This window comes from Ctenocephalides felis, unplaced genomic scaffold (assembly GCF_003426905.1).
Source record: "Ctenocephalides felis isolate EL2017-DRISC unplaced genomic scaffold, ASM342690v1 CF-g0.4_SCAFFOLD_01604, whole genome shotgun sequence".
Lineage (NCBI taxonomy): Eukaryota > Metazoa > Arthropoda > Insecta > Siphonaptera > Pulicidae > Ctenocephalides > Ctenocephalides felis.
In genome coordinates, this window is record NW_020537758.1 from 7087889 (window position 1) to 7103203 (window position 15315).

The 15315-nt window shown below is 21.9% G+C and overlaps 1 protein-coding gene across 1 annotated transcript; it reads right to left on the minus strand.

Moving 5' to 3' along the window:
* Window positions 1-548: 548 nt before the first annotated feature.
* Window positions 549-10593, minus strand: LOC113373279 (alpha-tocopherol transfer protein-like). The gene is made up of 8 exons (XM_026613585.1): window positions 10549-10593; window positions 6568-6753; window positions 6408-6499; window positions 6091-6244; window positions 5734-5927; window positions 2380-2490; window positions 1024-1174; window positions 549-589 (listed from the first exon to the last, which is right to left on the minus strand). The coding sequence occupies exons 2-8, from the start codon at window positions 6743-6745 to the stop codon at window positions 549-551; spliced, it is 921 nt and encodes a 306-aa protein (XP_026469370.1). The 5' UTR covers window positions 6746-6753; window positions 10549-10593.
* Window positions 10594-15315: the final 4722 nt, after the last annotated feature.

Here is a 15315-nt window from a genome sequence, read left to right on the forward strand (position 1 = left end):
ATAAATGTGTTAAAAAAATAAATGTTTTATTTTTTGCTTAATAAATTTATATATGTAAGAAATAAATAATTTAGCAAATATATATATATATATATATATATATATAAATAATTATTTTAAAAAAAAATTTACATATAGAATTTAGCAATAAAAACCAAACTACATATTTAATTTTATTAATACAAATTACAGGATTTTCATTTTCCCAAGATTTTTCTTAGTGAACAAATTTGGAAATAAAATTATCTTGGAGTAATTATTTAAATTTATTCTAATTTATATACAATAATTAAAATTAATTAATAATTTCTACTAAATTCGTTTTTTAAAAATCACAAATTTTTATCTAAAAATTTTGTGTCATTTTTGTTTACATCACAGATACTAAATTAAATTTTATTTAAACTAAAATAAAATAAAAATATAATAATAATATATATATATATATATATATATATATAGTTTAAGATCATTTTTAATTTTTACTTAACTAATTTCTAACTATTTGTTAATACTTACTTATAAATATATATTATTTTTTAATAAACTTATAAATTTTCCTTGGATTTATAACCAAAAGTTTCAGCAACTGAAAAAATATAACAAATCATTAATTAATATTTAAATGTATAAAATTTACGCAAATAATAATAATTGGTATATAATAATATTAATTAAAAATAATTGAAAGTATTAAAAATAATTTGGTGGTTAGAAAATTATACTGAGACAAACTAAAAATTATTTTAGGCGTCGAAATGTGTGAACAATTTGGTAGTTGTCAGCTATTTTACTAATTTCTCTAAATTTTGTGAAAAAAATTAAGACAAAAAGTATCCAGGAATAAACTAGAAACATCAAAGAATATCTTTTACAATTTTTAACAATTTACGTCAACTATTTGTTAATATTTTAAGCCTCCAACAAGTAACTTTTACCATTTGTTTTATATCCATAATTTTGTGATTTATTGCTAATTTGCACCTAAAAACCCAATTTTTTTTAAATTTTCTGGTTACTTACGTTTAAATTTGTCTTCATATTGGCACAAAAGATCAGCTAACATTATTCCATCACATTCAGGAGCCTCCAAAGTGCCTCCCATGTCCTCCCGAAGATTTTCTTCGCCCAACCATTCACAGAGTTGGGTGAAATCCGAACCGTGAAAATGGATCTTTGGAGGGAAAAAATTGTTTAAAATATAAATAATTAAAAATTGAATAAATTTGGTATAAGGGATTGGTTATTAGTTATTCTAGAAGGGGTTGTTGGTGTTTTAGGTAAAACTTGGGGTTTGCTGGATTTTTAAAAAATATTTTACTGAAGCGTAGCACTCTGAGGGAATATGTGGGAAAGACGAGTGAATTTTGTATCGTGATGGTAAATCACTTATTTAAAATAGATTGATTAATTGTTTTTATTAAAATTAGTATACAGATTTGTTAAATAGTAATTTAAGAACAGCAAGTTAGTATTTTCGGTGAATTTTGAGATTTGCTGGATTTTTAAAAAAATATTTTATTAAAACATTGCTCTCTCAGAGAATTTATCTGAAAGACACGTGGATTCCGATTTGTAATGGTAAATAATTTATCTAAAATAGAAAAAATGATATATTTACTAATATCAGTATATAAATTAGTTAATAAGTTATTAGTTAATAGATATATTGATTTATTTACTTAATTTTTCATGCAGATTTGGTAATTAGTTATCTTAGAATAGCTAGACAGCATTTTTATTAAATTTTGAGTTTTGTTGCATTTAAAAAAAAATATTTTAGTGAAGCATTGCACCCTGAGAGAATTTATGATAAAGACAAGTGCATTCCAAACCGTAGATAAAAATATATTTTTTTTAATTTATCTGATTGACTAATGTACTAAAATTAGTATGCAGATTTGTTAGGTAGCTATTCTAAAATAGCTAGGCAGCATTTTTAGTGAATTTTGAAATTTTATGGATTTTAAAAAAAATATTTTACTGAAGCATTGCACTCAGAGAGAATATATGAGAAAGACGAGTGAATTCTGAATTGCATTTTCAAATAATTTATTTAAAATGTATATGTTAAATTATTTACTAAAATTAGTATATAGATAAGTTAAATAGTTATTTTAGAAGTTGTAGTATTTTGAGTGGATTTTGAAGTTTGCTGGATTATTAAAGAAATATTTTCTTAACGTGTTACATCGACAAAAGTTTTATTCCATAAATATCATATTAAACAAATTTCAGTTGTAAAATTTATTCAAGAATTTTCACGTTTTTATTGTAATCTTTGAACAGATGTATCAAGATATTATTAAAGTTAAATGCGTGTATATTAGTTGATAGATTTTAAATTTTGTTTATATTTTAAAAATCAATTTTACTTACCCTTTTTCTCAGTTTTTGTCTCAAAAATGGTTTGAAAATTGCAAATAACATGTTAAATAAATATGGCTGGTTGATGACATGAAGTCCTTTCAATCTTAATGGAACACAATCCTAAAAAGACATAAAATATTTATAAAATTACTAACAAAATAATAAATGTAAGTAAAAGTGAGAAGTTCAAAATTTAAGGCATTTTCTAAATTGATTTTTCACAACAGAAAAAGACGGCAAATCGAAATATAAAAAAAATGTAACCGCAAACCTACAGAATCAGTAGGTATCAGTAACAATTTAAATATTTTCTTTACAATAAATTTGTTCTGAACGATTTAGACTTTTATATACAAATTCATAGGTAATTTTCTTAGCTTTCTATTTTCTTCTATTTAAATTGTTATATACAGATTTTATAAATTTTTCTGCAATATATGAATAAATACTTATAATTAAATAATTTGTTAATATTTTCCAAAAGCGTTCAACAAAAATATTAGAATGCTTTCAAATGAAAAATATTTTTACATACTTGATAATTTTTTTAAAATTTTTATTTAGAACGCATTCAAATTGATATCTAATGCTGATTTTGAATATTTTATGGGTTTTTATTTAGCTCTATTAATTTATCCGTGACATTCAATTTTTTATAAAGGTGCAACCGATAATAATTAATCAAACTATAAAAACTTATCTTATGTATTATGTTTTTCAAACTACCATAAATAATCTTGTTTTGTAACGTTTTATAAAACAAAATTATAGATCATTTAATTTTTTACAAGTCTGCTAAATATACTTTTTATAATTAATTTATAAATATTAGTCAATTTTGGAGACAATTTATGAGTATACCGAGTTACTTTAGGGCGTTTTGATGTTAGATAAAATTATAGAGAATTTAATTTTGTATAAATTTTCCAAATACACTATTAGCAGATCGCAAATAATTTATTTGTTATTAATATTATAACGCAAAAAAGCACTGTTATAAGTTATGACTTATATAAACAATATCTTTTCCTTCATGTTTCGTATCGATTTATTGGTATACCGAGTTGCTTTAGGGCATTTTGATGTTAGACAAAAATATAGAGCATTCAATTTTGCATAAAATTATTAAATACTTCGTTTAGCTAACACAAATAGTTTATTTGCTATAAATAATATAATATAACAAACAAATGCACTATTCGACAGTTATAGCACATATGAGCAAAATTGAAATCGATGTTGAGTGTGATATAAAATTATTTTAGTATAAAATTTATATTATTTTACTTCTGTAAATTTTTAAATATTTCTGTAACGTTTTTTTCTAAAAAGTTACTTAATATAATTATATAATAAAATATTATTTTGACTGAAAATGAGACCTCGAAACATTTGTTACTTTCATTAAAATTTTAATTTACATTGAATTCATTAGATTAAATAATTAGATGAATACTGAAATAATTAGATAAATACAGAACTAATTTTTTGTTTTGTTATATACAGGGTTAACAAAAATTATCTGTTCATTATATGATTCGGAAATAAACTTTTTCATCTTCAGAATTATTTATAACAAGATATGTACAATTATATAAAGTAAGAGGCAAGTTCTTGTTTATCTTGAAACTTATTATGATAAAAGTTGTTCTATGCAGAATTTTAAATTAAAACATTAAACACATACACGTATATATATATATATTTATATATATATATATATATATATATATATATATATAAATTTATGCATTTTATCCGACCTTGACACAATTAAATCAGTCCATTTATATGTCTGGTGCAACGTTCGTCAATTCGTGTTCTGTTTGTTAAATAATATATATATATATATATATATATATATACATATATTTACACATATATACATCTATATTTTTTATATTGTTTATATTTAATTTACAATCTTTGTCACGAAGAACAACTGCGTCGGTTTCAATGTCAACAAACCAGTTTTTTCGGTCATGGTTCCAATTGATCGAATTTTTACTTTCTATAAACACTTATTAAAAAAATCTACTTGACATCTACTGAATAATAAATTAGATAAATCAAATAATTCAGTATGTAAATTAGCATGGAACTTAAAATTGTTCATTAGGAAGACTTATTAGTCGGTGCATTGTTAAGAAAGATTTTAATGTCATGAGTAAATTGTAAAAGTTAGGTAAATATTAATAATAGATTTCGAGTTTGTATCGAATGAGGATATAAATTTGTGATAAATAAAAATTTATATTATTTTTTTTGGTACATAAAATGACTTTATACGCCGTTGTATATATATTGCAATCAAATGCACTTTGTCGAAAGATATTAATTCAAATTGATGCTTGGGGTCTGGTTACATTTTTTTATATTTCAACCATTTTCTTAAATATTTTTTCAAGCGTGTATATATAAAATGATATATCAATGAAAAGCTAATAAAATTATCTATATATCTGTATATAATCAAATAAGTCGTTTAAAACAAAAATATATTTAGAAAATTGATCAAAATTGCTCAAATGCAGGCGTTTGACGTCATATTAAATGTAGTAGGGGTTGTGGCTGCTTTTTTATATTTAGTTAATTTTCTCAAATAATTTGAACGTGTATACAAAATAATATATCAAAGAAAAGGTAACAAAATTGTCTTCAAATCTGTATATAATAATTTAGGTCATTTAGAACAAAATTATTTTAAAAAGTTATTTAAACTTTCATATTTAATTCAAGCGTTTGATGCCATTTTCTAACTAATATGCCTATGATTCTGGGTGCATTTTTTATATTTTGATAAATTTTATAAATAATTTGTTTCGACATAAATAGATAATGATATATCAATGAAAAGCTAATCAAATTATCTATAAATCTGTATATAACAAATCAAGTCGTTCAAACAAAATTATATTTAAAAAATTGTTCAAACTCAATGCAAGCGTTCGACGTTATTTTCTTAAACAAATCTGCAAGGGATTCTTGGTGCATTTTTCTATATTTTGATAATTAATTATCTTAAATAATCTGTTCGAACATGTATATAAAATGATATAGAAGTAAAAAACTAATAAAATTACCTATTAATCCTTATATAACAAATTAAGTCGTTTAGAACAAAATTATATTTAAAAATTTTTTTGAACTTTTAAATTCAATTCAGGCGTTTGTAGTCCTTATGTAAACAGATATGCCTGGTAGCATTTTTTTATAATCTGATAATTTTTTTTAAATAATTTGTTCAGACGTGTATATATATTTATATATCATTAAAAAGCTAATAGAATTATTTATAAATCTGTATATAACAAATCAAGTCGTTTAGAACAAAATTATATATTTATATAATTTTTTCCTCACCTGTACCCACCCGGAGGCCAATTTGGCAAAATTGGGCGTAAACTGGTAAACATGGGTCAAAGACAGGCCTTTAAGGTCTATGATACAACTGACACCATTTACTTGGGTCTTTGGTTCATCCATGGCAGCCAGCAAGGCCATTTGGAGGGCCTTGAACATATCCCACAAAGAACAGTCTTTGGGAATCCATTTTTCTAAAAAATAATAGTAATTGAAATAAAAAACCCGGTGACAAAAAGTTAGAAAAATCTATTTCTACAATGATGATTTGGCTGGGATTTTACTGAACATAGTCAGATAGTTGTTTGTTTGATATGTGTAAATTGTTGTGGAGTAATTGGAACGGTTTTTACTTACTGCCAGCCTGAATTATGAGAATCCTTCTTCCAAATTTGTCTCTTTTTGGCATAAAACTGATGACTCCTTGTTCAAAAGCGATTCTATTTTTGCTCGGCAAAACATTTTGACAAATTGCTGGATGTTTTATCTTGAATGTGTAGTATCTCCTCATCTTGATAATAAATATATAAAAAAATAATAAGCATATAAATATTGAGTAAAAAGATTGAGGATTTATTGAGGATAAATATTGTGTAAAAAAATTGCAAAAATCCGGTCGAATTCCATGGATAAAAATTGGATGTTTAAGAGTTTTGGAATTATTCGTGACTTACCAAATCCATTGCACTTTCCGCATAATATTTGCAAGGCCTCAAAAACTCTGTCATATAATCCACATCGTCGGGAAAATAAAAATCCGGTTCATCTGAAGCAAAAAACCAGTAAAATTACTAAAATTTGCACCAATTTTCTTTTATATTTTTTTATTATTACCTTCTATAAGTTGTCTCAAGGCCTTAAGGCCTTCTTCAACAACTTCTGGAGTTTCTCTCAACTCCTTTTCGGCCTTTAATTTTTCTTTTTCATTCAACTCATCTTTTTCCAAACGAATTACCGCCTTTGGAGATAATTCTATATAAGGAGATCCGTCCGAAGAGAATTGCACCGGCATTTTTGTTCCTGGGGAAAAAAATTAATAAAACATAATATATTGAAAAAATTTGGTATTTGAGGATTAATTAGGTATTTTTGAAGTCTTGGTTAAATATGAAAATTGTAAAAATTGGGTAATCTTTAAGTTGTTAGGGTAAAACTATATTTTTGTTGGTAGTGTTTCAAGCCAGAACTATTTAGGATATTTTTGTTCCTGCATAAAAAAAAATATGAAAAATATAATATATTATAAAAATGTGATATTTGGTTACGTAATGTGTATTCTGAAGGTTTTGGTTAAATATTAAAAATATAAAAATTATAGATTCTTTAACAAGTTGTTAGGGAAAAACACTATTTTTGTTGGTAATGTTCCAAGCCAGAATTATTTAGGATATTTTTGTTCCCGCAGAAAATAAAAATTACAAAATAAAATATAATATTAAATTTGGTTTTTGAGGGTTAATTATGTATTTTTGGGGTTTTAGGTAAATATTAAAATTATGAAAATTATATAGTCTTTGAGAAGTTGTTAAGAAAAAACACTGGATTTGTTGGTAGTTGTTTCAAGCAAGGACTATTTAAAATATTTTTGCTACTGCAGAAAAAAATTAGGAAAAAAATAATATATTAAAAAAATTTACTATTTGAGATTCAATTATGTATTTTTTGGGTTTGGATTACATATTAAAAATATAAAAAGTAATAAGTCCTTAATAAGTTGTTAGAGAAAAACACTATTTTTGTTGGTAGTATTTTAAGCAAGGAATATTTGGAATATTTTTGCTCCTGCAGAAAAAAATTATAAAAAATTAAATATATTATAAAAATTTAATATTTGAGGATAAATTATATATTTTTATGGTTTTTGTTAATAACTAAAGACATAAAAATTATAGAGTCTTTAACAAGTTGTTAAGAAAAAAACACAGTTTTCGTTAGTAGTGTTTCAAGAAATATTTCGATTTGGAGTATTTTTGCTCCCGCAGAAAAAAAATGCTAAAAATATAATTTATTATAAAAATTTAATATTTGGTTATTGTTTATGTTTTTTTGAAGTTTTGGTTAAATATTAAAAATATAAAAATTATAGATTCTTTAACAAGTTGTTAGGGAAAAACACTATTTTTGTTGATAGTGTTCCAAGCCAGAACTATTTAGGATATTTTTGTTCCTGCAGAAAATATTTTTAAAAAATATTATATATTATAAAATTTCAATATTTGGTTATTGTTTATGCATTTTTGAGGATTTGGTTAAATACTAAAAATATATAAAATATATAGACTTTAATAAGTTGTTAGAGAAAAACACTATTTTTGTTGTTAGTGTTTCAAGCAAGAACTAAACTTTTTAGAATATTTTTGCACCTGCAGAAAAAATATGAAAAATATAATATATCATAAAAAAATAATATTTGAGGATTAATTATGTATTTTGGAGGTTTTCGTTAAATGTTAAAAATATAAAAAGTATGAAGTCTCTAATAAGTTGTTAAAAAAAAGAGTTTTTTGTTGGTAGTGTTCCAAGAGATATTTCTATTTGGAATATTTTTGCTCCTGCAGAAAAAAATTATGAAAAATATAATATATTATCAAAATTTAATATTTGGTTATATTTTATGTATTTTGGAAGTTTGGGTTAAATATTAAAAATATCAAAATTATGAAGTCTTTCAGAAGTTGTTAGGGAAAAACACTATTTTTGTTGGCAGTGTTCAAGGCAAGAACTATTTAAGATATTTTTGTTCCTGCATAAAAAAATTAGGAAAAATTAAATATATTATAAAAATGTGATATTCGGTTTATGTATTTTTGGGGTTTTCGTTAAATATTAAAAATATAAAAAATATATAGTCGTTAATAAGTTGTTAAGAAAAAACACTGTTTTTTTTATAAAATTTCAAGCAAGAACTATTTAAAATATTTTTGTTCATGCAAATTTTTGCAATTTTTAAAATTGATCAATTAACTAAACTACGTACAAAATTTACTAAAAAAATTCAATAGTTTTTATAAATTCTAATATTGCACGTGCGAATAGTTTTTTCGTCTATGAAGGTGTTCAGGAAATATTAAGTTCCTATGGAATTACCCAAACAATTTGATTCTAATATTTTTTGTGGGAAATTCCGAACATCTCACGAGTAAAATAGAGGAACCAAATTAATAGATGATTTTTTTGTTTCCTGTATAAAACTATTCCAAACTTGTTTTACATATTAATAAAACAAACACGAGCCTTTTAGAACGAATTGTAATTATCTCATGAAGAATACAATTAAAATCATCAATTTTAATATTTATGCCCATAATACTGATACTGAAGTACAATATACTCAAATCAGAACATTCTACTACAAAGAGTTTTATTTAAATAAAAATTTAAAATATTCATTTATAATTATTCGAGGAGCTCTATATAATTTTGAAGTTATATGAAGACCGGCTAGGCAAGTTCGGTTTTTTTCCTTAATTTTATTTAGTACATGTAAAATACTAGTAAAATCATCCATTTTAGTATTTGTAGTCATAATAGACATACTGAAGTATACAATACTCAAATATTAGCATTCTAGAACATAAACTTTTATTTAGATAAAAAATCAAAGTATCACTTTCAAAATTATATATAAAATTATGTACGTGCTCGGTCTTTTCTCGTAATTTTATTTATATCATATAAAAAACAAATAAAATCACCAATTTTAGTCTTTGTGGTCATAATAGACATACAGAAGTATAATATACTCAAATATTAGCATCCTAGAACATAACGTTTTATTTAGATAAAAAATCAAAGTATCACTATTAAAATTATATGAAATTATATGACAAATTGTATTGATCAAAATTCAAATTAAAATGTTAATTTTATTTTGACAAATTAGATATCAAATTTTAATATATATATGTATTAGCAAAAATTATACTAATTTTAAAATTAAAATGTTAAATTTAGTATAAAAGATTAAAATATTAAATAAAAATCTTTGTTACTAATATATAAAATATTTTTTATTTTATATGTTCTAATATATTTTTCAAAAATGCTTTTTGTTCTTGTTTATGCAATTTTAAATATTGTTTTAATAATTTTAAACAAAAATATTACATTTGAGATTTTTAATGTTTATGCAAAAATTTTATTTAAAATAATTTATCAAATTTTAATAATGTTTAATATTTAGTGTAATTATTTTAAATATTAATTTGATTTTAATTTTTATTTAGATATAAATTTTGTAAATAACTTAAATTTGCAATAAGATATTTAGGTTTTATAACATTTTTTGAATTCTAAATTTTTAAATATTATAATATTTTTAATTAAATTAGAATCGGTATAAAAATATTAATTTCGCTAACTTCATTAAAAATAAAGAATACAAAATATTATAATTTGAACTTCAAATTATTATATTATTTACAATAACAAAAGAATAAAAATATAATTAAATATAATTGTTTTATATTAATATAAAACATCTATTTTTCTTGTTGTTTTTATTTTTTTGGAAAATAGAAAAATTATATACAAGTTCTTTAGGACAATTCGTATTGAGCAAAATCAATTCTAATCAATATATTAAATTTCTCATAAATAATTAAAACATGAAAATATATGTGTATATTTCATATTTAATTATAAAACTTTTCAACGTGTACTTAAATTTGTATTATTTTTAAGGGATTATTTTTTACATCAGAAAAGTTACAGAAAAAATAGAAAAAAATTATGGAACTAAACCAAATTTATATATATATATATATATATATATATAAATTTATATACATAATTTATATATAATATTTTTCATACCTTATTTTATCCGAAATTGTTTATTCCCAAATTTTTGGCACTTTGGATGAAACGTACTATAAAATCGTTTAAACTATACTAAACGATTAAAAATACTATTTGATTGTTATTTCATTTATTTAAACAAATATTTTATTATAAAACGTGTTGTTCGTTTGAACTTTAAAGATTATTTGAACGCAATGCGAAGAAAATACATGTCCATGAATTTTAGCGAAAGATTGAGAGGGGATTTGTTTATAATATATAAATATATAAAAATAAAAATATATGTATATGTATAATTATATATATATATATATATATATATATATATATATATATATATCAGTATGTATAAAGTTTATGTCACGATGATTGTCCTGAATGTACTTCTAAACTACTGAACCGATTTTAAATTTTATTTGCTCACTTTATGCATTTATATCTAAATTAGGTTATAAGTTATAATGAAAACTACAGTTTATTTTCAAAATACAGAATTCCTAAAATTTCGAATAATTTTGACAGTTTTGAGTATGTAAAATGTCAGAATTTTCTTGAGAAAAATCGACTTATGGTTTACATTTGATTTATTCACCGATATCATAAACAAAAATTTATAGTCCAAATATTATATTAGTCATAATATATTGATAATTTGAAAATTAAAATGTTTTTGGCAAATTTTTAAAAACGAATAACATGAACAAAATATTTTATTTTAAGTTATTTTATTATTATATCAAAAATTATTTTATTTGTACAATGTTGTTCTAACAAAGGTGTCTATTTCAAATTTTAATTAATTATAAATTTCATATAATTAATTAATTAACACTTTGATTGTTTGTAAATTAGTTTCAAATGAAATCTGCATTTTGAACAAAGTTCAAAGTTTAAAAAGTGAATTTTCTATTTGCAAAACGATAACTAAATCATAATGTTATCGAAAAACGGATGTAGATATGTATATATATATATATATATATATATTTATATATATATATATATATATATATATATTTAAATCCAAATCAAAACACCACTTTATTCTTTGACTGCATATACTTTGATTTTTTTATTAACTATGAAAAATGAAAATTATAAATATTCCTGAAGAATGAATATATTTTTGTTATTTTTTAGAAGATGTGGTTGTTTACTTTTCCAAAAATATTTTAAAGAACGTAAACTAAAAACTTTAATTCTATGTATAATTAAAAAGATCAATTTTTTACATTAAATATAGTAACACTACATTAAATAATTTAATAAATTAAAGAAAGTATTCATCTTTTTTTTCAATTGGTGAATTTTTTGGCTTAAATGTGAATAAATATATTGAAAATATATTTATAGTTATAAGTTATATTTTGAAAACCATTTGATTTATTTTATTTTTTTTATAATGTTTAGAATTTATATTCAGTTTCTTTATTTTTACATGAAACTATTTATTGTATTTATTATTAGTATCTTATATTGCATTTTTTTGGTTTTTGCATTTGTGCTTATAATAAATATACCTACTAAAGTATAATATACCTAATTTATAGATTTCTAGTACAAAAAATTGGCAAATAAAAAAAAAAATAATATCAGGTAATAAAAGATTTTCCACATCATTTTGTTCTAATCGTCCTGGTTATTTCTCCTAGTTTTGTTTATATCTTATAAAATACTAGTAAAATCACCAATTTTAATATTTGTACATATAATAGACATATTGAAGTATAATATACTTACATTTTAGAGTTCTAGTACAAAGGGTTATGTTAAATAAAAAATCAAAGTATCACTATTAAAATTACATGAAGACCGTGTTCTAGTCAAACTCGCTTTTTTCTCATAATTTTATTTTTATCCTACAAAATACCAGTAAAATCATCAATTTTAGTATTTGTACTCATAATTTACATATTGAAGTATATTATACTCAAATTATAGCATTCTAGAACAAAGGGTTTTGTTTAGATAAAAATTTAAATTATTTTTTCTAAAATTATGTGAAGACTCTTTTAGACGTACCCGATTTCTATGAATTTTTTCTAATAATTTTATTTATATCTTAAGAAATACTAGTTTAATTGTCAATTTTAGTATTTGTACTTATGCCAGACATACTGAAGTATGATATACTCAAATTATAGTATTATAGAACAAATGGTTTTATTTAGATAAAATATCAATCTATCATTTCCAAAATTATATGAAAATGCTTAAAGGCGCGCTGGTTTTTTCCCTTAATTTCATTTATATTTTAAAAACTACAAGCAAAATCATCAATTTTAGTATTTATTCTCTTAATAGACATATCGAAGTATAATGTACTCGAATTACAATATACTAGGACAAAAAGTTTTATTAAAATAAAAAATCAAGTTATGACTTATAAAATCTGTACTAGACGTACCCGGCTTTTCCTCGTAATTTTATTTATATCTTACAAAATACTAGTAAAATCACCAATATTAGTATTTGTAGTCACAAAAGGCATGTTGAAGTATAATATACTCAAATTTCATATTTTTTGAACAAGAGGTTTCATTTAGGTTTAGTTCTAGACGTACTAGATTTTTCTTCATAATTTTATTTATATCTTACGAAATACAAATAAAATCATCAATTTTAGTATTTGTATTTATAAGAGACATACTGAAATATATTATACTCGAAATATAGCTTTCTAGAACAAGGGGTTTAGTTTAAATAAAAATCAAAATATCTATTCATAAATATCTATTCATTTTTGAAATTATATGATGACTGTTCTAGGCGCGTTCAGTTTTTTTCTTATAATTTTATTTATATCTTAAAAAATACAACTAAAATTATGAATTTGATTTTCTGTACTCATAATAGACATATTGAAGTATAATATACTTAAATTACAACACTCTAGTACAAACGGTTTAGTTTAAATATAAAATCAAAATATCTATCTCATATATAAAAACTTGTTCTATATATTTTTAAATTTATATGAAGACTTTTCTAGGAGAGCTAAGTTTTTCCTCGTATTTTTTTTTATATTTCATAAAATACTAGTAAAATCATCGACTTAAGTATTTGTATTCATAATAGACATATTGAAGTATAATATACCCTAATTATAAGATATCAAAGCAAAGGGTTTTAGTTAGATAAAAATTCAAATCTTTTTTAAAATTATACATAAACTGTTCCAAAGGCCGTTCTCCATTTTTTGTCTTAATTTTATTCATATCTTGAGAAATACTAGTAAATTCATCAATTTTAGTATTTGCACTCATAAAAGATATGTTGAAGTATAATATACTCAAATTATAGTATTATAGAACAAAGGGTTTTATTTAGATAAAAATCTAAGTATCACTTTTAAAATTATATGAAAACTCTTCTAAGCGTGCTAGGTTTTTTCCATAAATTTATTAATATCTTAAGAAATACTAGAAAAATCACCAGTTTTAGTATTTGTACTCATAATAGACATATTGAAGTATAAAATACACAATTTTCAACACTTTAGTACAAAGAGTTCAGTTTAAATATAAAATCAAAATATCTATTTATAATTATTTGAGTATTGTTCTATATAATTTTGAAATTACATGAAGACTGTTCTGGGCCAGCTTGGTTTTTTATCGTAATTTTTCTTGTATTTCACAAAATACAAATAAAATCATCAATTTTATAATTTGTACTTACAATAGACATATTGGAGTATAATATACTCAAATTATAAATTTATAGTACAAAAGATTTGGTAAATAATAAATCTGAAACGCTTTTTATGCAATAAACCGTTTTGGCTTAGAATTATTTGTGTTAAGAAATTTATATAACACATACACACACACATATATCTATATATATATATATATATATATATATATATATGTATATATATAAGTACATCAATTTCTCATTTGTCGAACACAAAGTAAGTGAAAGTAAAATTATATAACATCATATATATTACTTACAGTTGCGTCCAAGTTTTACAAAAAGACTTTATACTTCTAAATTCTCCATTAATTTGATATAATTAATTTAGCACACTTTCTGTTATATATCACAAACATATTTTTAAAAAATTAAATTCAGTAAATTTAAGATTTCACTAAAACTTTTGAGACTGAACCGAGGCCACTAAAATTTAAAAACTTGACATTTTGGGACATAATTTAAATTTTTCAGCCTTGGCTTTAAATATTTGAATGAATTTATTTTTATAATATTCTTTAATAGTCACTTTATAAGATATAAAAATTTATTGACTTGTACATAAATAATTTTTTTAATAATTTCTACTACTAAACTTATAAAATTTCCTTCACACTTTTGCACTTAATTTTGCAATTTTATATATTTTTATGATTTTTTTTATTTATTTATTTTATTACATATTTATTTTACGACATTATCGACGAATAATTCGATTTGAACTAATTTCTTCAACTAAATTCAATTTCGATGCGTTTTTTGCAACATATCATATTGCGAAAAAAATTTACAATCAGCAAAATAATTTCACGCGTCGGAACTTATTACGTAAATAAATGTATTTTTGTTCAAATTTCCAATTGAAATTGTTGGAATAGGTATTTAAGGAGTTGATTTAATTTAAATAATTAATTTAAGCATAAAATTTTAGTTAAAAATCGATTTAAACAATTTGGTTCCATCATTCGATTTTTTAGTTGGATTTAATTTTTTTGTTGTTCATTTATATAATTATTATTATTGTTAATAACATTTTGCACGCACGAATAATTTCTTGTTTTTGTCTTAAGGAATGATATA

Excerpts from the sequence above, each read along its gene's own strand:
- LOC113373279 (XM_026613585.1), bottom strand. The coding sequence starts at position 6,745 with ATGCCGGTGCAATTCTCTTCGGACGGATCTCCTTATATAGAATTATCT. Across the intron at positions 6,500-6,567 it reads CTTGAGACAACTTATAGAAG|ATGAACCGGATTTTTATTTT; the intron begins GTAATAATAAAA and ends TTTTTGCTTCAG. Across the intron at positions 6,245-6,407 it reads CGGAAAGTGCAATGGATTTG|ATGAGGAGATACTACACATT; the intron begins GTAAGTCACGAA and ends TTTATTATCAAG.